This window comes from Nycticebus coucang, chromosome 4 (genome assembly GCF_027406575.1).
Source record: "Nycticebus coucang isolate mNycCou1 chromosome 4, mNycCou1.pri, whole genome shotgun sequence".
NCBI lineage: Eukaryota > Metazoa > Chordata > Mammalia > Primates > Lorisidae > Nycticebus > Nycticebus coucang.
Genome location: NC_069783.1, coordinates 103,255,166 through 103,281,434, shown reverse-complemented (window position 1 = coordinate 103,281,434; position 26,269 = coordinate 103,255,166). Strand labels below are relative to the sequence as shown.

The following is a 26,269-nucleotide window of genomic DNA, read 5'->3' as shown; positions in this document are numbered from 1 at the left end:
GTTATTTGTATTATTTCTATTGTTGTACTGTTATTTTTTTTTCCAGAATATTTTCTGTCCATGATTGGTTGAATCCATAGATGTGAAGCCTCCAGATACTGAGGGCAACTGTAGTTAATTCTTCTTTTTCCTTAAGTATCCTGTGAGGCATATCAATGATACATCCTGTGTCTTACACCAATGACTGTGCCCTCTCAGCCCATGGACCACGCAGCAACGTGCACACCCTGTGTCACTCAGGTGAGCTTTTGTGGCACAGTGCTTGCTGATCAGAATGCTCTCTGCTATTTCTGTCTCTACTGCCACTGGCCCAACAAAGAAACAGGAACTAGACAATTTCTTAAAACCCAGACGTTAACTTCTTTGCCTGTGGGAGTCCTTTTTTCCAAAGCTTACAGTAGGAAAATAGCCTCCTTTGACAGCCTCTTTCACCTGGCCACTGTTTCAGGTAGGAAGGTTTTCTTTCCAATGGCACTAAAGATTGTTTTCCTGAACTAGCCTTTTTGCAAACTGCACATAAGCTGTGTTTCAGAAAGTATTTCCTCAATTAGGTGAAGTCTGCTGAGAACCGTGAATCATGCTAAAAACAGGATAGTTTAAAACTTTGCCAGGAAGTCTCTGGCAGAATTGTGCTCGTGACCATGAGCAAACACAGCTGCTTCCTTTCTGTTCTAGTCAGCCAGCCCAACATAATCACCCAGTGTAAGGCTGATAAGTCGCTGGTATGCTTGCTGTTAAGTGCCAGGTTTTAGCATGTACAGGTCAAAGTGACTCTTCTTAACTACCACAGCAGATTAAACTGTTCCTAATAAACACTGTAGAGCTTCCAGAACTGGAAATAGAAACAGGTCTTGGATCCACCAGGAAGGGTTCCCACAATTGCCCAGCATAATAACACTGAGGCAGTGGCCTAAGTATTATACATGAGCAACAAATTCAACTCTTAGATATTATCTTACTATGATAGATGACTTGGGAAACATGCCAAAGAAAAGAGAAAAAGTAACTGATAATGATCCCATTCCAAACAATACCAATTACCAACCTTTCAATTGTCACATTACCCAAGCGTTGCTTTTATATCAAAACAGCGCCATATAAAATCCACACAGATACTTACCATCACCTTCTATTACACGGTTGCAGTGAAAACAAACATCACCGAATAGCTGAAAATGAAAAAATATGGTAAAATTTCAAGACGTGGTAGAATTAAATTTTAGAACACTGAACATTTAATATAGTTTTAGGTCTTTCTATCACTTAAAAACAAATAGCTGGCTATCTAAATCCAGAACTGTGAATCCAAAAAAAAAAAAAAAAGAACTGTGAATCCATTTGGATAAGAAAGATAAATGAAAAAACTCATAAATGGGGGAGGAAAGCAGGCTCTTACTCAGGCAGAGAGCTGAGGACCAAATAAGCATGGGGTGTGGGGCTGGAGAATTGTGATTTGCAACTAGAGCAGGGGTACTAAATCTAGGGGGGAGTTTGACAAGGAACAGGACATTTACATGGCTGTAAAATGAAATGTCCACAAATTGCTTACTACTTGCATGAGAGGGAAGGAAATAACAATTCATGGTGGAGGTACCAGTCAGCTTCAGCCTGGGGGACATCTACCATCAGGGAGATGGATGCAGAGCCCTCTAGAGACAAGGCCCTGCGAGGACACCTCACCACCTGCACAGTGCTGCAGCCTAGAGTGCATCATCTTGTCTAATTATGAGGAACCAGCAGATGAACTCAAGTAAAAAGCAATTTATTAAGGGGGGAAGGGAATCTACAGTCTTTAAAAAATGTCTATGTCATCAAAAAAATTTTTTAAAGGCTTCAGAAATGTTCTAGATTTAAGGAGGCAAAAGAAACATGATAATCTGGGTGGTGCCTGTGGCTCAAAGGAGTAGGGCGCCAGCCCCATATACCGGAGGTGGTGGGTTCAAACCTGGCCCCGGCCAGAAAAAAAAAAAAAGAAACATGATATCCTACTCCAGGAGTGGAAACAAAGTCCTACGAGGACATTATTGGGTCAAGTGACAAATTTTTAAATAAATAAATGAACTTATTAATACTAATGACCATAGTTGAATAAAGTAGTTCCATATTCTTGGGAAATATACACTGAAGTCTTTAAAGGTAAAGGATGATGATTCATTAAAGCTTATTATCAAATGCTTCATTAAAAAAAACTTTGCATTTAATTGTATTCATGTATAAAGATATGTTTTTTTGTTTTTTTTTTTGAGACAGAGTCTCACTATGTCACCCTTGGTAGAGTGCCATGGCATCACAGCTCAAAGCAACCTCAAACTCTTAAGCTTAAGTGATTCTCTTGCTTCAGTCTCCCAAGTAGCTGAGACTGCAGGCGCCCACTACAACATCCGGCTATTTTTTTGTTGTTATTGCAGTTGTCATTGCTGTTTAGCTGGCCTGGATGGGTTTGAACCCGTCAGCCTTGGTTTTTGTGGCTGGCGTCATACCCACTGAGCTATGGTGCCACCAATATGTGTTTGTTTTTATACAGCAAGATCTAATAGGTGAAAATGATGATGCAAATGGTGAATCTGAATAAAAGGTATACAGGTATTCTTTCCATTTTTATTTTATAATTTTTTGGAGTCTGAATTTATTTCCCAAATAAAAAGTTAAAAACGAATCTCTATAGACCAATGTACATTTTACAAGAGATATCCTTGTAGCTAAAATATTAATAAGCTTAAATTCAGAAAAGCGTATCAGTAAAATACCTGATTATAGTGGGTTTCACAATATGCCAGGCCTTTCCTCTCATAATGGCGATGTCCAAGAAATGGTTTTTCACACTTGGCACAAACAAAATGCTGGAAAAGATTGTCATAAGTCATTTTTTGAATTGCCCATTTTATATCTAATTAAGTAAATCCCGAAGTTAATCTATCCTCAGAGAAAATACATGAAGGTTTGAGGAAGCCATTTCATTTGGCCATAAGTAACCCCACAATACATTCACAGTCATAATTCAGATTGTCAGTCTTTGACAGGTTGTTTTCAAACCCAGCCTATTCAAACACAAAATGAGTAAAGAGATGAACATCTTAGTAGCATCTGTAAATAGCTGCTGCTGGATTCAGAAGACCATGACATTTCTTGCTTCAAGAAGGATTTAAGAACTAGAGCGCACGTCTTATCTCTCACTGAATCGTGAAGCTGTGTGTGTGTGTGTGTGTGTATTTGGTATTCTTTAACCTTTAGAATTTCCTAGTCTTGCTAGCACACCTGAACCATGGACATTCCAAAGTACTGGTTACCCCCTATGCTGTTCACAACTCACCTCCACATGCCACTGCTTGCCCATGGCATTGACCACACGCCCCTCAATGGGCCGACGGCAAGCACCACAGATGGGGACCCCCATTTTATCATGGCATGGCAGGCAGTACAGCTCCCCTTTCAGCTCCCGGGCATCAGCCGTCAGCTCCTTCCTGTCCATGAGAAAGATGCCCAACTGAGTATTACTACTGAGAGAGAGAGACTGGCAACCAAATGTGGCTAGCATACTTTTTAGAAGCTGCTAAAAGATATTACTGTGATCATCCTGGTAGTTTCCCCCCCCCCCTCCCCATTAGATGTGATCAGAGTAACCTGAATTCTCAGGCTTGAACAGGTTTCAGATTCCAAACATCTGTATCTTTTTTTTTTTTTTTGGCTGGGGCTGGGTTTGAACCCGCCTCCTCCGGCATATGGGACTGACACCCTACTCCTTGAGCCACAGGCGCCGCCCCAAACATCTGTATCTTATAATAACAATAATAAAATATAAGGATAGATCAGATACATACCACCACCCCAATATTTATCATTTCCTTCTCATATCATCATGTTACATTTTAGCCCATTTATCTTCCTTAAAAAGCTACAGGGAATAATCACAGTGCTGCGGGTAGACTGAGTAATACTACCTGTTATGGACTGAATGTGTCCCCCCAAAGTTCTTAGGTTGGGAACTTGATTCTCAACGCAGAGGTGTTGGGAGACAGGACCTTTAAGAAGTGATTAGGTTATATGGGCTCTGCCCTCATAAATGGATTAGTGTCTGCTGGCTCACACCTGTAATCCACACTCTAGGAGGGCGAGGTAGGTGGACTGCTAGAGCTCTCGAGTTCAAAAGCCGCCTGAACAAGAGCAAGAACCCATCTCTACTAAAAATAGAAAAACTATCTGGGCATCATGGCGGGTCCCTATAGTCCCAGCTACTTGGGAAGTTGAAGCAAGAGGATTCTTTGAGCCCAGGAGTTTGAAGTTGCTGTGAGCTATCATACCATTGTACTCTAGCCTAGGGCAACAAAGGGAGACTTTGTCTCCAAAAAAAAAAAAAAAAAAAAGGATTAGTGTCATTACTGAGGGAGAACATTCCCTATAGAAGGATGAGTCCAGCTCCCAACTCTCCCTCCTTCTTTCTCTCTTCCATGTGATGCCCTCTGCCATGTTACAATACAGTGAAAAGGTCATCACCAGATGCTACACTTCCCAGCCTCCGGAACCATACGCCAAATAAACTTCTGTTCTTTATAAGTTACCCAGTGTGTGGGAGTCTGTGAAAAACGGACTAAGACACTACCTTTCCAAGCAAACTGAAGAGTTTGGAAACTCGTTACATTCATTCACAGTTATTTTCATAAACTGTTAAGAACAGTTTTCTATAGGTTAATAGAAAATAAACAATGAAATGACCATAATTTTCCTTCTCCAAATGCTCAAATTAGCTATTATTTTCAGTATCCTGTGTCAATCAAAATTTGTCTAGAGAAGGCCCCAATCAGTCAAATGGACTTGTTTGAACTTCACCTATTTTAAATAATTCTCTCGGAGAGATCCTAATGAAAAGTGGACAGAGAAAAATCCCACAAGAGGCAAGACAGGCAAGAAAACCTGGTAAGGCACAAGCCAGTAACTCAATCACAAAAGGGGAGGTGGCTGAACTTACACCATAAAACTGTTTTCTTAATCTTTAATCTGTTTCTCCTCCACCCTGCTATAATTTAGCTCATATTGACTATAGTAAAGAATCTTTTTATACCAATTTTTATACTACGTAGCAAATTCAGAAAATTCACAGCTTAACAATTTATAACTTTCTGAAGATAAACAATTAAATATATACTTTTTTTTTTTTTGCAGAGACAGAGTTTCACTTTATCGCCCTTGGTAGAGTGCCGTGGCGTCACACAGCTCACAGCAACCTCCGACTCCTGGGCCTAGGCGATTCTCCTGCCTCAGCCTCCCAAGTAGCTGGGACTACAGGTGCCCGCCACAACACACAGCTATTTTTTTTGTTGCAGTTGGCTGGGGCCGGGCTTGAACTCGCCACCCTCGGTATATGGGGCCAGTGCCCTGCTCACTGAGCCACAAGCGCTGCCCTAAATATATACTTTTTAGATATAAATAAATGTAATTTGATATCCTATTTGTTACAACTGTAAAAGTTATGTATGTACACAGATAAGACTTATTTTCTTGTTCTTGCATCTTGTATTAGAAAAACATGGGGATGGCTTGGTGCCCATAGCTCAGTGAGTAGGGCGCCAGCCACATACACCGAAGGTGGCAGGTTCCAGCTCGGCCCGTGCCTGCTAAATGACAACTGCAACCAGAAAAATGGCCAGGCGTTGTGGCGGGCGCCTATGGTCCCAGCTACTTGGGAGGCTGAGGCAAGAGAATCGCTTGAGCCCAAGACTTTGAACTTGCCGTGAGCTGTGATGCAACAGCACTCTACCGATGGTGACATAGTGAGACTCTCTCAAAAAAAGAAAAACATGGGGATAACTGGGGACTAATATTTTAATGTGTGTATGGACTGATATCAGATATACGTGTTACAAAATTACTGGTAACTTTCTTAAGTATGATAAGATTATTGTGGTTTTTTTTTTTTTTTTGGCCGGGGCTGGGTTTGAACCTGCCACCTCCGGCACATGGGGCTGGCGCCCTACCCACTTGACCACAGGCGCCGCCCAGATTATTGTGGTTTTATAGGAAAATGTCCTTCTTCTTAGATGTATAGTCAGAGTCATGATGTCTACAACCTACTTTTGAACTGCTCAGTGAAAAAAAAAATTAAAGGTATATATGTATGTGCACATACACAAGTGTGGCAAAACATAAACCTAAATGAAAAGTATTCATTATACCATTTCTCTCGACTCTTTCATAGGTTTAAAATTTTTCAGACTAAAATGTATAGAGAAATACAATTTGGTTTGCTGGAGAATCAAATGCAGATAAATGTAATCTTTTAATTTCACTATGTCATAAAAAGAAAAAGTCGTAATACCCGCAGTTGGCACAGTTGAAATGGTCTGGATGGTAAGGGTCGTTCTTGAATATCAGAGGTTGCTCATCAATGATGGCATGGCACTTCTGGCAAATGTACTTCCCAAGGCCTCTGGCTTTCTCACGATTATGACAAGGGCGACACAGGTGTCTAAAAAAAGAGCCAAACTTAAATTTAAAAACCTAGTGTTTTCCTAATAATTAAAAAGAAATATACTTGCCGTATTTAAAGAAACTATTTCTTTAAAAATCACTCCTGTGTTTTAAAGCAGAATCAAGCTACAGGAAAAATGTGTTCCAACCCCAGCGTCTTGACTGATTTTCAAGAAAGTCCATCTGTGTACATCCCTATTGGTGACTCAGCTGGGCATGGAGCAGTCATGCGCAGAAACTCTTTCCGAGTGGGCATCACAGAATCAATGCACTACAGTGTCTTGGTCCCCGGGCCCTACATTCAAGGGTCCTAGAGCACTGCTCTGCATCCCACAGGGAAAATACCATCTTGTAATAGTCATGTTGTCCACCCACATCCAACAAGGATGGAAAACTCCTACCTCCCAGCATTCTTGACAAACCCAATATCAGCCAGAACTTCCTGGCAGAGGTCACAGCGGAAGCACTCAGGATGCCAACTGTTATTCATTGCTTTGATAACTCGGCCAATGATGAATTCACCTGTGGGGAAGTCACATACACAGGATGTTACTAAGTAATAAGTGTGGCACCTTATTTGCTCAAAGCAAATAAGAAAAAGTGACAAAAATATCTATTCAAATCTTTCTCGAAAAAAGAGGGCTTTTTATTTATTAATATTCCTATGTCTACCAGAGCAAGAACCACATTCAAAACAAAAAATGGTTTTTATTTCATCTTAGTCCTTGTTTTTGATTCAGTGGCTGTATTTGGGAGCTTTTTTTTTTCTTCTGAGATAAGAGTCTCACTCTGTGCTCTGTGTAGAGTGCTGTTGTGTCATAGCTCACAGCAACCTCAAACTCTTGGGCTTGCTTAAGAGATCCTCTGGCCTCAGCCTCCCGAGTAGCTGAAACTGCAGGCACCCACCATGAGGCCCAGTTAGTTGTTTTGTTTGTCTGTTTGTTTGTTTTAGTAGAGACAGGGTCTTGCTCTTGCTGAGGCTGGTCTCAAACTCCTGAGTTCATATATTCCTCTAGCCTCAACCTTGTAGAATGCTAGGATTACAGGCGTGAGCCACAGTGCCTGGCCTTAGTATTTTGGGGCTGTTTTATCACATCTCTGAACTAGCTTTCCCCTTCTGAACAGGCTTTATTGAATGCCTTTTGGTTATTTCTGGTCAGTGTTAACATAGAAATCTATAGCATGTTCTTATAACCCATATTTAATTTTTTTCACTGAAACTTTAGAATATCCTATTTGATTTCTTCAATCTCTGGAAACCTAATAGAGTTATTAGCAACTAGTGAAGTGGCTAAAATGCAAGCAAGTCAAGAATTTTTGTACCATCAAGCAAGCCCAAGCTTCTGTAAGCATCTTAAGCACCTTGCTGACACCCTCCCGGTCTCTTTCCTTGAAAATCCAAAAACTTTCAGGGGTGTCCAACCTTGTTTTTCTCTGTTGCAAATTAGAAGAATGAGCTACCTGGACCACACATTAAACACATGAACACTAAGGACACCTGATGAGCAAAAGAAAACGTGCCTGCATACTTTTTTCTGGACATCACACATAAGCTTTTTGCATGTGGTCTGCGACACATGCTGGACACCCCTGACTAGATAAAGGACATACTACCACAAGAAAAGAACACTTCAAAAGACCCACAAATAGGAGTCCTAGTTAACTAAATATACATACCTGGACCCTAGATGTCTCAAAAAAAAAAAACAAAAACAAAAAAAAAAAAACCCCAACTATCTTCAGGTTTTGATATCCTTTTTTTTTTTTTTTTTGGTTTTTGGGCGGGGCTAGGTTTGAACCTGCCATCTCTGGCATATGGGACCGGTGCCCTACTCCTTGAGCCACAGGCACCGCCGCTCCTATTTTTTTTTTTTTTTTTGAGACAGAGTCTCACTATGTTGCCTTCTGTAGAGTGCTGTAGCATCACAGCTCACAGCAACCTCAAACTCTTGGGCTTAAGCGATTCTCTTGTCTCCGCTTCCCAAGTAGCTGGGACTACAGAGGCCTACCACAACACCCGGCTATTTTTTGGCTGTAGTTGTCGTTGTTGTTTGGCAGCCCTGCGCCGATTCGAACCCATGAGCTCTGGTGTATGTGGCTGGCACCATACCTGCTGAGCTACAGGCGCCCAGCCCAGGTTTTGATATTCTTCTAGTTTGTTACGTATGTGTATTAATAATAAAGAAAAGAACTGATAAAGTATCTACCAATAATTGAGTACCGAAGACAATTTTTATAACTAATATCTTTATTTGTTTAGTATATATATTTTCACTTTTTATAACAAATGTGCAAGGTTTTTTTGCTTTGTTTTTATTTTTTTGAGACAGAGTCTCACTTTGTTGCCCCGGTTAGAGTACAGTGGCATCAGTCTAGCTCACAGCAACCTCAAACTCCTAAGCTCAGGGGATCTTCCCATCCCAGCCTCCCAGAGTGCTGGTATTTAGTGACTGAAGTGATTTTGAAACTTACTTTTCATTTTACAATCAGCAGTAAAACTTACCACACTGATGACAACAAGGAGCAAAGAGCATCTGAAAGTCATGTTCACAGTATTTTCTTCCTTCAAACTGAAAGAGAAAGCACTGTTAATTTACTATGAAACAATCACAGGAGGAAGATCTTATCCTAAAAATTTATAATTCTCCTGAGATTTTTAAAAGCAGACATCCTTTTGTACCTTCCATACACCTACCTACATGTTGGTACAGGAAAGGTATCCTGAACAAGTTCAGGCTAGGATGAATGTAATGCCTCAGAGCCTGGTGACCCTGCCTCTGAGGGTGTTTAGCTCTTTCTGGTTCACCTACTCTACCTTTAAGAAGCTGATGAGAGCTATGAACCGCTCCTCTAACGAGAAAATATTTTCTCGTACAAGCCCCCTCTCATATTTTTAGGCTGAAATCTAAAATTTTTCATTGTAGGCTGAAAATTTACAAAGCCTACATATTTTAGCACATTTTAATTTTAAAATGACCAAAATTAGGCTCGGTGCCTGTAGCTCAAGGCTAAAGCATACACCAGGGCTAGCAGGTTCGAATCCAGCCCAGGCCTGCCAAACAAAAATGACAACTGCAACCAAAAAATAACTTGGCATTGTGGCAAGCGCCAGTAGTCCCAGCTACCTGGGAGGCTGAGGCAAGAGAATCGCTTAAGCCCAGGAGTTGGAGGTTGCTGTGAGATGTGATGCCACAGCACTCCACCCATTTAGACAGTTTGAGGCTCTGTGTAAAGTAAAGTAAAATAAAATAATGACCAAAATTCATTTTAAAATATCCTCTTTAACAGCTGAAAATTTTATATCTTCATTTCTTTTCTTTTTTCTTTTTTTTTTTGTAGAGACAGAGTCTCACTGTACCGCCCTCGGGTAGAGTGCCGTGTAGTCACACGGCTCACAGCAACCTCTAACTCTTGGGCTTACGCGATTCTCCTGCCTCAGCCTCCTGAGCAGCTGGGACTACAGACGCCCGCCACAACACCCGGCTATTTTTTTGTTGCAGTTTGGCCGGGGCTGGGTTTGAACCCGCCACCCTCGGCATATGGGGCCGGCGCCCTACTCACTGAGCCACAGGCGCCGCCCTTCATTTCTTTTCTTGAACTGTTTTCATTTAGTTTCTTCTGATTTTATCCTAGTATATTTCTAACTTAACTGATCATCCTATCATACTTTTCTGTAATTAAATTGTATATACACGTAACATAAAATTTTAAAATCTGTTTTATTTTCTGAATCCATAGGCTCTAAAGGTTAATATTAATTTTATTCTGTGTTATCATTATAATGATTAGCATACAAATGATCAAAACATAAATATGTTACAAATATTAAACTTTTTTAATTTTTTAACTATTTCTTTACTTGAAAAGCATATCTTAATGAGATGAGTAGGGCTACCCTTCCCCCCACACACACAATTATTTCATGTGCCCAGGGATAAATATAACTTATTACTCGATGAGTCAAAGTTCAACATTAATTCTAGGTCTATTTTCTATTTTGGGGGATGCTTTTTTCAAAAATATGTAAGTGCTCAGGCAGCACCTGTGGCTCAAACGAGTAGGGCGCTGACCGCATATACCAGAGGTGGCGGGTTCAAACCCAGCCCCTGGCAAAAATTGCAAAAAGTAGTATGTAAGCGCTAAGAAACCTTTTTCACGGAAGTTGTGGGAATTGTTATAGCAATGTCTCCCATTGACTGTTTGAGCTCCTTTCCAGTTATATGCCAAAAATCATATAATATTTGATTATCAAACCTCATTTTTCATGATATATCAGTGTCAACCCAATTTCCTCAATTATGGCTGTTTTAACAAACCTATCTACCACAATTTAACTGGCAAAGTTAGTTTTTACTGTCAAATCCACGAAAACAGATTTATTTTTTGCTAGAAAAATCTTAATTTCATTTTTTAAATTCAAATGAGTGCGCTCTAATACAGTTAATGTATTCCTTTCCCCCCACCCCGTTGTTGAAGATAGGATCTTGCTGTGTTGCCCACCGATCTCAAACACCTGGGCTCAAAAGATCTTCCTGCCTTAGCCTCCCAGTCACCTGACTTAATTTATCCATTTTTAAGAGTTCATTAACATAAGCAATAATGACTCAATACTCCTGTCATAATACATTGTTATGTATAGTCAAAAATAGAAGTTATTTATGAAGTAAGATATGTTCTTGGTCAATGTCTTCAGACGTATGCACAGAAATCTGATGTTTAGCTTTTAGCAGTAATTAACAAAACTGCCATATGATCTAGAAATCATATTCTGGGTATTTATCCAAAGAAAATGAAATCAGTATATTGAAGAGATATTTGCACTCCCATGTTCACTGCAGCACTAGTACACAGTAGCCACGATACGAGATCAATTTAAGTGTTCATCAATGGATGAATAAAGAAAATGTGGCGAGATGAGGAGCGGAGGCAAAGCTTCAGCAAGCAGGTCACCTGGTCCATCCATGCAGCAACAGACTGCAGAAGCAAACTAGAGCAGGGAAGGTGGTGACCAGAGAGGAGAGGAAATTTGTGGGTGGATCTGGTCAAGTGAGGGAGCGGATAATGGACCTTCCTGGGGACAGAGTGAAGCTGGAGAGGCCTGTGACCTACACTGACCAGACAGGAGAAAATGTCCTTGCGAAGACCTTAAACCATGAGACGTATGAGGCTAAATATGATTCGCGCTGTTCCTCCTACTCTGGGAATGATGATTCACTTCAATCCCCCTCTGCCAATGATGAGGAACCAGCTGATCACTCGTGTGCCTCTGGGTTCTATTATCAAGTGTATGGTTTACTACAATGAGCCTTTCAGGAGGAAAAAGGATCACTGTGGAACCATGATTATTGAAGGGGAGGAAGCTCCAATTTCCTACACATTGGATGATACCAACCCTGATGGCAGCTATGCTGCAATAATGGGATTTATCCTTGCCCACAAAGCCAGAAAGCTGGCACGTCTTACCAAAGAAGAAAGGATGAAGAAATTTTGTGAGCTCTATGCACAAGTTCTAGGATCCCAAGAAGCTCTGAAGCCATCACATTATGAAGAGAAGAACTTGTGAGGAGTAGCATTCTGGGGCTGCTACACCACCTATTTTCCCCCTGGGATCATGACACAATATGGAGGGTACTACGCCAACCAGGGGGCAGGATTTATTTTGCACTGGAGTGGCTGCATGGAGGAGGCTGTGGAGGGTGAGGAGAGAGCAGCCCGAGAGATCCTGCACTCTGTGGGGAAGATTCCAGAGGATGAAATCCAGCAGCCAGAACCAGAATCGGTGTCCCTGTGTGACCCATCACTACAACCTTCTTGGAGAGACATCTGCCCTCTGTGCCAGGCCTGCTGACGTTGATTGGACTGACCAGCATCTTTGCGGCAGTGGCTCTGGGTTTCCTGGTGCACAAAAAGGGGCTGCTTGTGTGAGCCTAAAGAGAAAGTGTCTTAACCACACCCTCTTCTTACTGTATTTGGGGTGTGGGTTTGGGGAAGGGGTTGTAATAAAGTCCCCTAAAAACGCAACGAATGGAGTGAGGTGGGGAGCATGAAGAGAAGTCCGGCTCTGACTGCTTTATCTCTTTCTCCACTGTGGCCCCAGGTTAGGGTCCCTTACCTGGCTTAGCACTGTGTTTCATGGATTTCTAAGGTTATTGTCCTCAGAACCTTTAGAACAGTTAAACAGGCTTGTGTGCTGCTGCACATTACACCTCACCAGCTCCAGCCAAAACAAACAAACAAAAAAAACCTTGCAAAACAAAATAGCTAGAAGAGAGAATTTTGAATGCCATCACAAAGAAATGATAAAATAAATGAAGTGATAGATATGCTTAATTCCCTGATTTGACTTTTATACAATGTATACATGTATCAAAACCTCACCCCGTACCGCATGATATGTATATATTATGTACTAATTAAAAATAAAACACACCAAGGCAGGAGGACTGCTTGAGGTTGCAGTGAGCTATGATGATGCCACTGCACTCTAGCCTGAGCAACAGAGACAGACCCTGTCTCAAAACAAAACAAACAAACAAAACCAGGCCAGATATAGTGGCTTACACCTTAATCCTAGCACTCTGGGAGGTCAAGGCTCAGGAGTCCAATACCAACTTGAGCAATAGTGATACCCCGCCAAATGCTGTGGCAGGTGCCTGTAGCCCCAGTTACTTGGGAGGCTGAGGCAGGAGTATGTCTTGAATACAGGAGTTTGAGGTTGCTGTGAGCTAGGCTCATGCCACTGCACTCTAGCCTGGGCAACAGAGTTTTTGACAGTTTTTGACAACAGAGTTTCTGAACTCTGTCTCAGAAAACAAAACAAAATGTAACAAAATAAACATGAAACAACAACAAAAAAAAATCAAGTACAGTCAGTCCTCCACAAGTTGTGCATCCTTGGATTCGATCAACTGTGGATTGAAAATATTTAGAAAAAACCCAAACAATAAAAAATAACAATACGATAAAAATAAAAAGTAATAAAAAGTTTAAAGACACAGTGAACAACCATTTACGTATCATTTACATTGTATTAGGTATTATAAATAATCTACAAATGTTTTAAAATATATAAGAGGGGCTGGGTGCAGTAGGTCATGCCTATAATCCCAGCATTTTGGAAACTTGAGGTGGGAGGACATTTGAGGCCAAGATTTTGAGACCAGCCTGGGCAACATGGTGAGACCCTGTCCCTACTAAAAAAAAAAAAAGAAAAAAAAAATTAACCAGTGTAGTGGCATGTGCTTGTAGTCCCAGCTGCTCTAGAGGCTGTAGTGGGAGAATCATTTGAGCCTAGATATTCAAGGCTGCAATGATCTTGATGATTGAAATCTCATTTTTAAGGAACAGAGTCTCACTATGTTGCACAGGTTGGTCCAGATTAACTGGAATAATAGCTGTGAGCCTGTGCCCTACTGTCTCTAGCCCTTGGCTCAGTTTATCCCAGTTTGGAATATTTCTACAGGGTGGCCATAAAGTTCATGTGCAACTAAAAATATGTATGATTTAAAATAGACAACTATTTTAGATTGCACAGGAACTTTATGGCCACCCTGTATATATAAATCACTCTGTAACTGGTGGTTCCATGTGAAGTCCCAAAGCATTTTTTCTTTCTTTCTTTCTATTTTTTTTTTTTTTTTTTTGAGACAGAGTCTCAAGCTGTTGCCCTGGGTAGAGTGCCCTGGCATCATAGCTCACAGAAACCTTCAACTCAGGCTAAAGTGATCCTCTTGCCTCAGTTCTTCTATTTTTAGTAGAGACAGGGATCTTGCTTTTGTTCAGGCTCGTCTCAAAATCATGAGCTTAAGTAATCCACCTGCCTCGGCCTCCCAGAGTACTAGGATTATAGGCTTCAGCCACCGTGCCCATCCTCCAAGGCATTTTCTTATTAAAAAAAAAAAAAAAAATTAAGATACTCCTTTTACTAGTGTTAATCCTGTATACCAAATTAGATTCAGGAACCACTAGAGTTGGTGTTAGGGCCTCAGGGCCGAATGAATCTTTCCTCTAGAAATAGCATCTAATTGGCTTTCTCAAGTCACCACTGACCTGGTCATTTTATGAATTTTTCTTCATGTGCATTGGAGGATGAACTGAGATACTGATAACTTAGGAAAACCAGCGGTGATTGGAACAGATGGGAACAGTCACGTTCCCTTTGAACATAACTAAGATACTGAATTTAAAGATCAGTAATCATGGTGAGGTGCAGGGGCTCATGCATATAATCCTAGCACTTTGGTTGGCCACAACAAGAGAAACACTTGAGGCCAGGAGTTTGGGGCTGCAGTGTTCAATGATCATGCTACTGCACTCTATCTAGCCTGGGCCACAGTGCGAGACCATGTCTCCCCCCCCAAAAAGATCAGTACTTACATATAATAACTCAGACATTTATACAATCTCTCTAACTTGCCTGGTCTGAAAATGATGAAAAGCACCATGAAAGCTATTATCAAATTCGACCCGAATCACTGAAAACTGTACACACTCCTAGAACCAACACACAGTGGTGGTCTGTACAGCATGCCATTAATTGTGGGTTTTCTAAAAACATTTATTGACTGACTAAAGCAGTAATGATGGCTATATAAAAGACGGCATCGGGTGGAACCTGGGGCTCAAAGGGGTAGGGCGCCAGCCCCATATGCCGGAGGTGGTGGGTTCAAACCCAGCCCCGGCCAAAAACTGAACAAAAATAAAAAAAAAAAAAAAAGACAGCATCATCTGTCAGAATTATAAAATATTATCTCTAAGAAACCATTTCCATTTCAAGGAGAAATGGTGTAAGAGATCACAGCCTCTGGAGTTAGCAGAGGCATGTAGCTTTCTGCTCCGTGAGGATGATGGTATTTTCATTGCCAACAGTGATACGCTAACCACTGTGTACTCCTCTTCCCTTGTGCTACTTTACCACATTAACTGCCATGTGACCTGTGTATAACTTATGCTAGTTCTGAGCCCAGGGCCTGGTGAAGCATATATAACTCACACATCTCTTGACCTATCTTGACCCATAAAACACTGTGGCCCTCAAAGAAAAACTGTTTTTTTCTAGTGTGGCAGTCAGTGTGTTAAACAAGAAAAAGTAAGTTTTCTTTAGGGTCTTTTTAAAGTGAATTCATTCTAAATATACTTTCTAATTAAATTTATCATGTTAAGAATTAACTGACTGAAATCAAATTCTTAGAGACAGGAGTATAAAAAGGTTTTTGTTTTGTGCAGAGTATTGGCTAATCCTGCCATCCCCAACCCCTAGCCTATGACCTGTTAGGAGCTGGGCACACAGCATCACCACCTGAATGCCACCTCCTGTCCCATCTCCAAGTCCAGGGAAAAACTGTATTTCATGAAACCAGCCCCTAGTGCCAAAAGCTTACAGACTGCTGGCTAAACAACATGCCCACTTCGAATGAACTTGCCATAGTGAGGTTCACAGCCTAAGAGGCTTGACAACTAAGGTCACGAACTCATCCTAGTAAAAGTGCTACATACCTCACTGCCGAATATCGCTACAGTCACCTTCAAAGGACTCCTCTTGGGAAGCTATGCACTAATGCCAGTGCTCAGTCCACCCTTCAAAGCAGTTTTGGCACTCTTTTTCTGGAATGGCCATCAATAACCGTTGTTGTGTGTATACTACCCTTGATGTCCTGAATGATATCAAAATGTCTTCCTTTCAATATTTCCTTTATCTTTGAGTGAAGAAAAGGTCATTGGGGGCCAGATCAGGTGAGTAGGGAGGGTGTTCCAATATAGTTACATGTTTACTGGCTAAAAACTTAACTCACAGTGCCACATAAGCTGGTGCATTGCTGTGATGCAAGAGCCATGAGCTGTTGGCCAAGATTACCAGTGAAGATTTTCCTGTTTCTCTATTTATGTTTACTTGGTCTATTATGCTTTTCACAGTCAGGTAATGGTTTTGATGCACAGTTTGATAGATTTTTGTAATGTTTTCATCAGTTCTGCTCATTTTTGGCTGCCCTGACCTCTCTTCATCAGTGACGCTTTCTTTCCCTTCTGAAAAACATTTAAATCCATTGGTACGCTGCCATTTTCTTCATGGCATCACCCCCATAAATTTGGTCTAACACGTTCCTGATTTCACATCTTCTCTTGCCAAATTTAACAAGAAATGTAATGTTCGTGCATTGCTCTAATTCAAGTGCTGACATTTTTATGACAGCACACAAAACACACAACAATTAACACTACTCAGCAAAACACGACCACACCACACAATGACACAAGCACAGCTGTGCGACACTGATCCTACATGTACCACAGTTCTGAACACGTACCAAGTTGTTTGTACAGTGCTGCTGGTGTTTAAGAGTCAAACTATGAATCGTCCTTACAATATCGCATTCAAAGGTAAATATCAAAGTTGTAGAAAATTAAAAGTAACTTCATTTAGGGTCACATGTCTGCAACTTAACTTCAAATCATTTGGCAAAAAAATGGGTGTGGTGTGTATGTATGAGATGGTTAGGTTATTCGATGTTCATTGTACTGTCCTTTCAGCTTTTCCACAGGTTTTAAATATTCCAAAATAAAAGTTGATTCAACAAAGCCACCACACTGGCCTGACCCAACATACAGGGTGGACATACACAATGGACACGTGCAATTTACTGTGTTAAACTATTTTAAGTTGCACACAAACTTTAGGTCCACCCTGTATTATGTCGTCCACATTTCATACTCAAAACACATCACAGCTCAGGAGTTCTAGCTGGGGTTCTACCCACAACTGCAATCTCTTTTTTCTACTTAAGAATGCATTTCTTCTATTCACCTCGCCTGCATACAGGTATGATAAAACTCACACAATACGCATGTGACGAACAATAGGAAGTAGGTAAAGAGTACCAAGACTTTCATATGTATATAGCGACAGAGTCTCACTCTATCACCCTCGGTAGAGTGCCGTGGCGTCACACAGCTCACAGCAACCTCCAACTGCCTCAGCCTCCAGAGTAGCTGGGACTACAGGTGCCCACTACAACCCCCAGCTAAGAGTACCAAGACTTTCAAGTATAGCCTGCAAGTGGTTAAGTTAGAAAATGTCTGACTTAGTTCCTAGTAAGCACACAACATTTTATCTTGTGTTCTATTCCACCCAAGCACTGTATACATACTATTCTATTTATTACCTACTATATATCAAATACCTAGTGAGTGCTAGAGATACCAAATTAATTTAGACAGTTTTTGCACCACAGTTACTCAAAGTTAGATGGGAAGACAAGCATATAAATAAATAGCTCTAATAAAGTGTGGTCAATGCTCTCCATACTAGAGATATAAACAAAGTGCTGTATGGACTCAGAGAAGATAAAGGAAATGAAACAGATGGAATTAGGCTGAAAATACCCTCAACGATGTCCAGGAATAAGAAACACCTTGGGCAAACTACTATTCCCAACAATGATAGATGCAGCAGAGCACAGAAGTCAATAAATCCGACTTTACGTTTTTCAGTGCAATGATTGGATGACCATCTTAATGGCAGACTTTAGGTTCGCTTTTTAAACCACATGATTTAGTGGGATTCAAGTCCACCTTGAGTAAAGACGCCATACGGATAATAATCCTGGTTGCTGCTCTATCACATTTGACAAAAGGAAAAGTTCTCATTCCCCACCGGCAGGCTTACAAATCTCTGGCCTGGAAAAGGGGTTTAAACAGTGAACACTGTAGCTAAAACAGAATCTTCCTCAGGACCTAGGAGAGATTAATTGGGCAACTCCCCATTAACAGCCTACTTCTAGGTAATCATAACATCTTTTTAAGTAACATCAGACAGACCCAGGGAGGGTGTTATTCTTAGTCCTGTGTGAAGGACCGGCAAAAGGACAGGGTGAGTCATGCTTTATTCTGCCGTAGGGAGGCTGTCCCTGAGCCTGTCCCTGTGACTCAGCACCAGTGGCCTTGTAGCTGACAGGCCTGAATGCGGAAGCAGGCAGGCTGGTTAATGAAGGTAGTTTAACAATAGTATTCATTCCCTGAGGCAGGCAAAAGGAAATGTGGGAGAGAGAAAGTGAGGAGAGGCTGGAGTTCTAGGGAGGAGAGTTAAGGAACATGGAAAACAGGGCCTGTCTTTCTCTCCAAGCTCTTCTCTATTGCTCCTCTGGACTCTCCTGAGGTCTTTGCCATAATCACTCATTTCAATAAAAATATCTTACGTTTAAAAAGAATATGTAAGGCCAAGCGTGGTAGCTCACACCTGTAATTCTAGCACTCTGGGAGGCTGAGGCGGGTGGATTGCCTGAGCTCAGGAGTTCTAGACCAGCTTGAGCAAGAGAGAGATCCCATTTCTAAAAATAGCTGGGCATTGTGGTGAGCGTCTATAGTCCCAGCTACTTGGGAGGCTAAGGCAGGAGAATCACTTGAGCCCAAGAGTTTGAGGTTGCTGTGAGCTGTGACACCATGGCATTTTACCAAGTGTGACAAAGTGAGATTCTGTCTCAAAAAATAAATAAAATATAAAAGAAAGAATGCTGTATCAGGTATTAAGGAGACTGACTAGGTTCTCATCTTTTTCATGTTGCAAATATGCTGTGTTAACAAAGACATTTCAACCCCCTTGGCCACAGGAGGAAAAAGTGAGTATGGACAAAGGGATTTATACAGCATGAAGACTCACGTTCCATCTAAAGCCAGATGTCTAAGATTTCCTTCAGTGTGGCTGGCAGGGTTGGAGATTTAAGAGCTTTTGTCAGGACTCTACAGAAGCAGGCTCGTAGGTCTCTTTCCCAAAACTGATTTAACAGCCACCACGACCACCAGCAAACTCCCCTTGACACCCCGCTGCCTCTGAGCCCAGGGCTTTCCTTTTCCTCCTTCTTACCAAGCCAGTACTGCAACCTCAGCAGGGTCTCCAGGCCTGGTGCTGCTGTGCATACCACCTAGTACTCCTTTCCCACCCTCTTCCTCTGTCCACATCACAACAGTCACCTGCCCAGAGCCATCATCCTTGCCAAAAAAAAAAAAAAGAGAGAGAGAGAGAGAGATTCCCATTGACCAGGGAAGAAGTCAGGAAGACTAGAAGAGAAAGCAAAGTTCTCTTCCCACCCCTGAGGTTTCTGTTATAGGGAATTCATGTTCCTGGGACATAGCAGGAGCCAGTGAATGTAACAGACTCCCTAACCTGCCCGGGGAGGGCAGATCAGGGAAGCTGCCTCCCAGAGTCCGTCACTATTTCCATATTAGTTGGTCAGGCACATTGCTCCTCTGCAGGTTGGCCTGGGAGCCTCACTCCCAGGAGGACTCTTTCTTTTTTTTTTTTTTTGTAGAGACAGAGTCTCACTGTACGGCCCTTGGGTAGAGTGCCGTGGTGTCACACGGCTCACAGCAACCTCTAACTCTTGGGCGAATCGCTTACGCGATTCTCTTGCCTCAGCCTCCCAAGCAGCTGGGACTACAGGCGCCCGTCACAACGCCCGGCTATTTTTTTGTTGCAGTTTGCCCGGGGCTGGGCCTGAACCTGCCACCCTCGGCATATGGGGCCGGCGCCCTACTCACTGAGCCACAGGCGCCGCCCCAGGAGGAATCTTTCTATGGGTAAATGCTGCCCACGTGGCAAGTGACTTCCTAATGGCCTCAGGCATGGGCATGTAGAACAGGGAAATTTAAAAGAGCAGCCACCTCCGGCTATAAAATAATCCCACTTACAGACATTACTCATAGAGATGCACATATATACGCTATATGTAAGGAGGGAGGTGGTAAAAGTAAATCCCTAACTCAGGGATCCTCAAACTACGGCCCTCGGGCCACATGAGGCGGTGTGATTGTATTTGTTCCCGTTTTGTTTTTTTACCTCAAAATAAGATATGTGCATAGGAATTTGTTCATAGTTTTTTTTGTTTAAACTATAGTCCGGCCCTCCAATGGTCTGAGGGACAGTGAATTGGCCCCCTGTTTAAAAAGTTTGAGGACCCCTGACCTAACTGGTCTACCACTAACATATACACAGGCAAAACCCGCCTTCACTTACAGATTGGGGTCAACTTCCCTAGACCATCCCCCGAAATTCATGCTTACTATGAGGAAGTGGTTTCATAACGGTTGAGAATAATGAATATACTACAAAGCAAGTGTGGCCACACACCGGAAGATCAAGAAAAATATCTGGAAAAGAACAAGGACCCATAGAAGACCTAAATCTAGACAATATGGTTCCCCCAGTGCTCATTTCCAAACAAGATCTTCTTTAGAAAATAAATGCATGGGTGAGCCTCCTCATGGCCGGAAGGCATGGGTCGGAGACACACCACACACTCCTTTAGAGAGCATGTCCAGTGGTCCCCTGAGACGAGGGAATGGCACAGAGGCAGGATCAGCAAGGTGCATGTAGAGGCAAGCAAGTGGGGACCTGAGGGGAGAAGCCAGAGAAATAGTGGCTGGAGATTCTGAAAGGATTTTGTGTGTGGCACTGAAGTCCTTAGGTCTGAAAGGCCAAGTCACAGGGTAACGTGGGGTCTGAAATAGGAAAATGAATCGAACAGTTTAAATAGGGGGTGTGTGTGTAAGGTCATCCCATCTAAGCTGCTGCCCACATGTTCCATACATAAGCCATCTCTGAGCTAACAGCTACCAAATAACTTGGACAGAATTGGCACTTTAATATAATCTCCAATAATGAAATTAAAAACAAAGGAGGAGGCTCAGAAGAGAAGGGCGGGAGGAGAGGGAGGGAATGGTGCCCCGTGGCTTCTGCCCAGTTTCACTCGCCTCATAGAAGAGTCCGTCCGGGAACTGCTGGAAGCACTGCGCGCACACGAAGCACTGCTCGTGGTACAGCTCTCCGTTACTGTTCACGATCTTCTCCGCGGGCGCAAAGCCTCCTTTGCAGCGTTCACAAGTGGCGCTGGCCAGGGCATTGGCCATGTTGCTGTAACACACAGAGGACAGCAAGTCACAGACTGTCAACCTTTCCTTAGATTTAACAGCCAACAACACAAAGAGCTGATAAACAAATGCTATCTGATTGCAAAAAATGTATAAAGCTCAATCTCTTGCTTGTTCCTCAGGACCTCTAACTGTTCTAGTCTCTCTCTATTTTTTTTTTTTGGGAGAGACAGAGTCTCACTTTATTGCCCTCGGTAGAGTGCCGTGGCGTCACACAGCCCACAGCAACCTCCAACTCCTGGGCTTAAGCAATTCTCTTGCCTCAGCCTCCCGAGTAGCTGGGACTACAGGCACCCACCACAATGCCCGGCTATTTTTTGGTTGCAGTTTGGACGGGGCTGGGTTTGAACCTGCCACCCTCGGCATATGGGGTTGGCAACCTACTGACTGAGTCATAGGTGCTGGTCCTGTTCTAGTCTCTAGTCTCTTTACTATCGCAGCTCAGGTTCTGTAAGGGCCTCCTGCTTTGATCCTGTTTGGCTAATGCTTTGGGCCTTCTTCTTGCTGAATATACTATGAGTAAGTGCCTACTATGTGGTAGGCCCTAGGGACAGAGATGAAAGTCATGAGTTGCCCTCCAGGAACTTGGGCTTGCAGCTTGATGGGTAGCCTAATTATTTATTTATTTATTTATTTATTTATTTATTTTGTAGAGACAGTCTCACCATATCACCCTCGGATAGAGTGCCGTGGCATCGCACGGCTCACAGCAACCTCTAACTCTTGGGCTTACGCGATTCTCTTGCCTCAGCCTCCCAAGCAGCTGGGACTACAGGCGCCCGCCACAACGCCCGGCTATTTTTTTGTTGTTGTTGCAGTTTGGCCGGGGCTGGGTTTGAACCTGCCACCCTCGGCATATGGGGCCGGCGCCCTACTCACTGAGCCATAGGCGCCACCCTGGGTAGCCTAATTAAACTATCCACAAGTCAGACAGGTGGTGCTGCCCCTGTTGTCCCAGCTACCCGAGTGGCCTAGGCCAAGAGGATCACTTAAGAGTAGAAGTTGGAGGGGTGTGAGCCTGTGAATAGCCACTGCACTCCAGCCTGGGCAACATAGTGAGACTCTGTCCCTAAAAAAAAAAAAAAAAAAAGAATCCACAAATGAACATTTCAAGCCAGTTTCTTTCTCTTCAGAGAATAGAATCTAAACTGCATGTCAATGATGCCAAACTATAACCTAGACACAGGTTATCACTTTGAAAGCAACTTCTGAAGTACATCTTTTTTTTTTTTTAGAGACAGAGTCCTACTTTATCACACTTGGTAGAGTGCTGTGGCATCACAGCTCACAGCAACCTCCAGTTCCTGGGCTTAGGCTATTCTCTTGCCTCAGCCTTCCGAGTAGCTGGAACTACAGGCACCCGCCACAATGCCCAGCTATTTTTTGTTGCAGTTTGGCTGGGGCCGGGTTCAAACCGCCACTCTGGGTACATGGGGCCGGCACCCTACCACAGGCTCAACCCTGAAGTACATCTTAAAAGAAGCCAAGATGTTTCCATCCTATTAACCAATTTGTAAGACAAACAATGAATATTAATATGATAAAATATATCTTTTTTTTTTTTTTTTTGAGACAGAGCCTCAAGCTGTCGCCCTGGGTAGAGTGCTATAGCATCACAGCTCACAGCAACCTCCAACTCCTGGGGTTAAGTGATTCTCTTGCCTCCGCCTCCCAAGTAGCTGGGACTACAGGCGCTTGCCACAACACCTGGCTATTTTTTGGTTGCAGCCATCATTGTTGTTTGATGGGCCTGGGCTGGATTGGGACCCCCCAGCTCCAGTGTATGTGGCTGGCATCCTAGCCACTTGAGCTACAGGCATCAAGCCTATAAAATATATCTTAAAAGGACGGAGTTTTACATTATAATTATCATTTTCCAAATGGCAAAACATGTTCATAGAGGTGGAGAGATGAACCCAACATCACAAAGATAGTGGAAGGCACAGGGTTAGAATCCATAACTCCCCACCCTGGATGAAACCATATTGTCAATCAAAACAGATAACGATAATTTCAGACACTAGAGAGGAAACGACAGGGACACATCATATTTTACAGGTCAGGAAGGTGAAGCCAGGCAGCTAAGTTTTCCCACTAAGCCCAGTGATTTGGGTATTCCCTTGTCAGTGACCTCACGGTACCTAAAGCACATACGGGTTCAACACATGACCCCGGCTCTCTCTAACCACGGGGAGTGTGGAAGAAGAAAAGCAAGATGGCTTTGACAAACATTAAGCGGATGAGGATTTCACATAAAGACCTGTTTTAGAAATAGAGAAGGCCTCCTACACAAAGCAATCACCAGCCAAGCTGTCCTTTGCAATTTGACAAGTTTGCCCACTCAGATAACAGGCTCTACCAGTGTGTCTGCCCCCCAGGGCAGCTTCTGACCTCCCAGATGTTACTACCAATGTTCCCCTGAATCTTCACAACCACCCCATGAGGCAGATGGGTGGACAGTTTCCATTTCACAGATTAATCAATTGCCTTCCCCCTGTCTGTTTCCATGTTTTACTGTTTCCTTAGCAAAAGTGATCACACCCCAATTTTCACTCAACCCAATGGAATCCAACTGTGTACTTTGCCTTCTTCCCCTAAATGTTTCAAAGAACAACGACTCTATTTCATAGCCTTGCCATAAATAATTCCATGAGAAATATCATGTTCATCACCCCACACTAATCAAAACTCAACTTCATTTAATAGAACTAAAATGTCATCAAAAAAATAAAAGAAAAAGGAAGGTGGCTTTGCTGCTTGGCAAAGCTGGCCTACATCTCACTTTAAAATGAATTTATACTTAGTCATTCCAGAATTATTGTGGGTTGAGGGGAAATCTGGTTTGTGTTGCTTCCTTTCTCCTGACCAAAGCCCACACACAGGCATCCCTTGACAGTAAAGCACAGGGACCCCTAGATCATCCCCATAATACTCAGTACTATTTTGAGGGAAAAGTATATAAAATTACGTTGGAAACCACAAGGCATTATTAATTTTAAGCCCTCTCAAAAGATTCACGGCACCTTAATGATCTGACTGGAACTCCAAAAAAGTTGGGAAAGGACATTCTGGGATTTCCTGGTTCACCATCATCTGTATCAGTGTCTTTCAAAGTATAAGGGTTAGCAGTCACCTTCAGGGGTCTGAAAGGTTCTCTCTTTTCCAACTACATCTCTGTGGAAGGCTATATCTTCTCTATTTCATCTAGAACAGCATATGATAATAGGTTGAATGCAGAAGCAGATATGAGAACTCTTTCATTAAGATAGACATTAACAAGATTTGTAAAATGTAAAACAATGCTAAGCTTTTTTCATTTTAGAAAATTTATTTTTCATAAAAATATTATATTAGCCTCTCACTAATATTAACATGTAATTGGCTTATATTTTTAAACAAATTACTAAATATTTAAAATTTTTCTCAGTTTAAATGTTATATAGTAAATATTGATAAGCAAAAGATCTTTGGGAGCCTTGATAACTTTTTGTTTTGAGACAGAGCCTCAAGCTGTCACCCTGGGTAGAGTGCTGTGGCTTTACAGCTCACAGCAACCTCCAACTCCTGGGCTCAAGCGATTCTCCTGCCTCCGCCTCCGAAGTAGCTGGGACTATAGGCACCTGCCGCAACACCTGGCTATTTTTTGGTTGTAGCCGTCATTGTTGTTTGGCGGGCCTGGCTGGATTCAAACCCGCCAGCTCTGGTGGATGTGGCTGGCGCCTTAGCGGCTTGAGCCACAGGAGCCGAGCCAAGCCTTGATAATTTTTAAGAGTATTAAGAGGTCTCCAATCAAAAGGCTTTTTTTTTTTTTTAATAATCCAATAAAGTTCTGCGTATTGATTTCAATATTAAGTATTAATTGCATGACCATCATAGCACCTCTTTACATCAATCACCAGAATTAGAAACTGCTTTGAAAACTAAAGACAGGGCACAGTTCGATAATTAAAGTTGCACACTGTTAATTTATAGAAAACCAGGTGCATTGGTACAGTACTGCTGCAAAAATGGAAGCCAAATCGTGTTTTTAGACAATTTTAGGAATCTGGCAATACTGTGAAGCAAAATACTCTACACAGCAGGAAATGGACCAAAAAAAAAAAAAGTGGGGGGCAGAGGGGCATTCTATAACCAAATAAACATCTGATATTTCCTTTCCCTTTGATAATAAACACAGTTAAGGTCACTTTTAGCCTTGGAACAGATATATGTTTGCCTATGATGATCTTGCTAATGACTACACGATATCTGATGCCCTCTGCTAGGATTATAGTTTTAAGAAAGCCATAGTTACAAGAGGCATCTACTGTAAATACCTAGAACTTCCTTTTATGGCAACTACTTTAGATTGCCACTGACCTATTGATACTCATACTATGGATTGTTCATATTCAATTTCAAATACTCAAACAATTAGGAAAGAGACAGATTATAGAAACAAGCATACACTTATTTTCCACAAACAAGAAAAATCAACTAATTTTAAAGATAATGTAGGGCAGCGCCTGTGGCTCAGTCGGTAAGGCGCCGGCCCCATATACCGAGGGTGGCGGGTTCAAACCCGGCTCCGGCTGAACTGCAACCAAAAAATGGCCAGGCGTTGTGGCGGGCGCCTGTGGTCCCGGCTGCTCGGGAGGCTGAGTCAAGAGAATCGCTTAAGCCCAGGAGTTGGAGGTTACTGTGAGCTGTGTGAGGCCATGGCACTCTACCGAGGGCCATAAAGTGAGACTCTGTCTCTACAAAAAAAAAAAAAAAAAGGTAATGTAGTTTGTATTTTTTTAAGAAGTATTCCTTTTAATAACAAGTGGGGGGCGGGGGCGGAGAAAGAAAGAGAACAATTATCTCACGTCCCACTGAACTGTTCACATTTCCTTCTCCTCTCTCGTCT

At 42.3% G+C, this 26,269-nt stretch overlaps 1 protein-coding gene and 1 pseudogene across 8 annotated transcripts in view; one reads left to right on the top strand and one right to left on the bottom strand.

The window, feature by feature from the left end:
* LIMS1 (LIM zinc finger domain containing 1) overlaps nucleotides 1-26,269 on the bottom strand; it is a 154,308-nt gene that overhangs the window by 5,022 nt on the left and 123,017 nt on the right. For all 8 annotated transcript variants that reach the window (XM_053586782.1, XM_053586783.1, XM_053586784.1 and 5 more), the window contains exons 2-8: nucleotides 21,205-21,364; nucleotides 8,966-9,032; nucleotides 6,864-6,984; nucleotides 6,311-6,460; nucleotides 3,311-3,461; nucleotides 2,748-2,840; nucleotides 1,121-1,169 (exon numbers count right to left, since the gene is read on the bottom strand). In XM_053586782.1, coding sequence (XP_053442757.1) covers nucleotides 1,121-1,169; nucleotides 2,748-2,840; nucleotides 3,311-3,461; nucleotides 6,311-6,460; nucleotides 6,864-6,984; nucleotides 8,966-9,032; nucleotides 21,205-21,364 — 791 coding nt within the window. The remainder of the gene's footprint in view (nucleotides 1-1,120; nucleotides 1,170-2,747; nucleotides 2,841-3,310; nucleotides 3,462-6,310; nucleotides 6,461-6,863; nucleotides 6,985-8,965; nucleotides 9,033-21,204; nucleotides 21,365-26,269) is intronic.
* On the top strand, nucleotides 9,162-12,392 carry LOC128583403 (amine oxidase [flavin-containing] B-like; annotated as a pseudogene).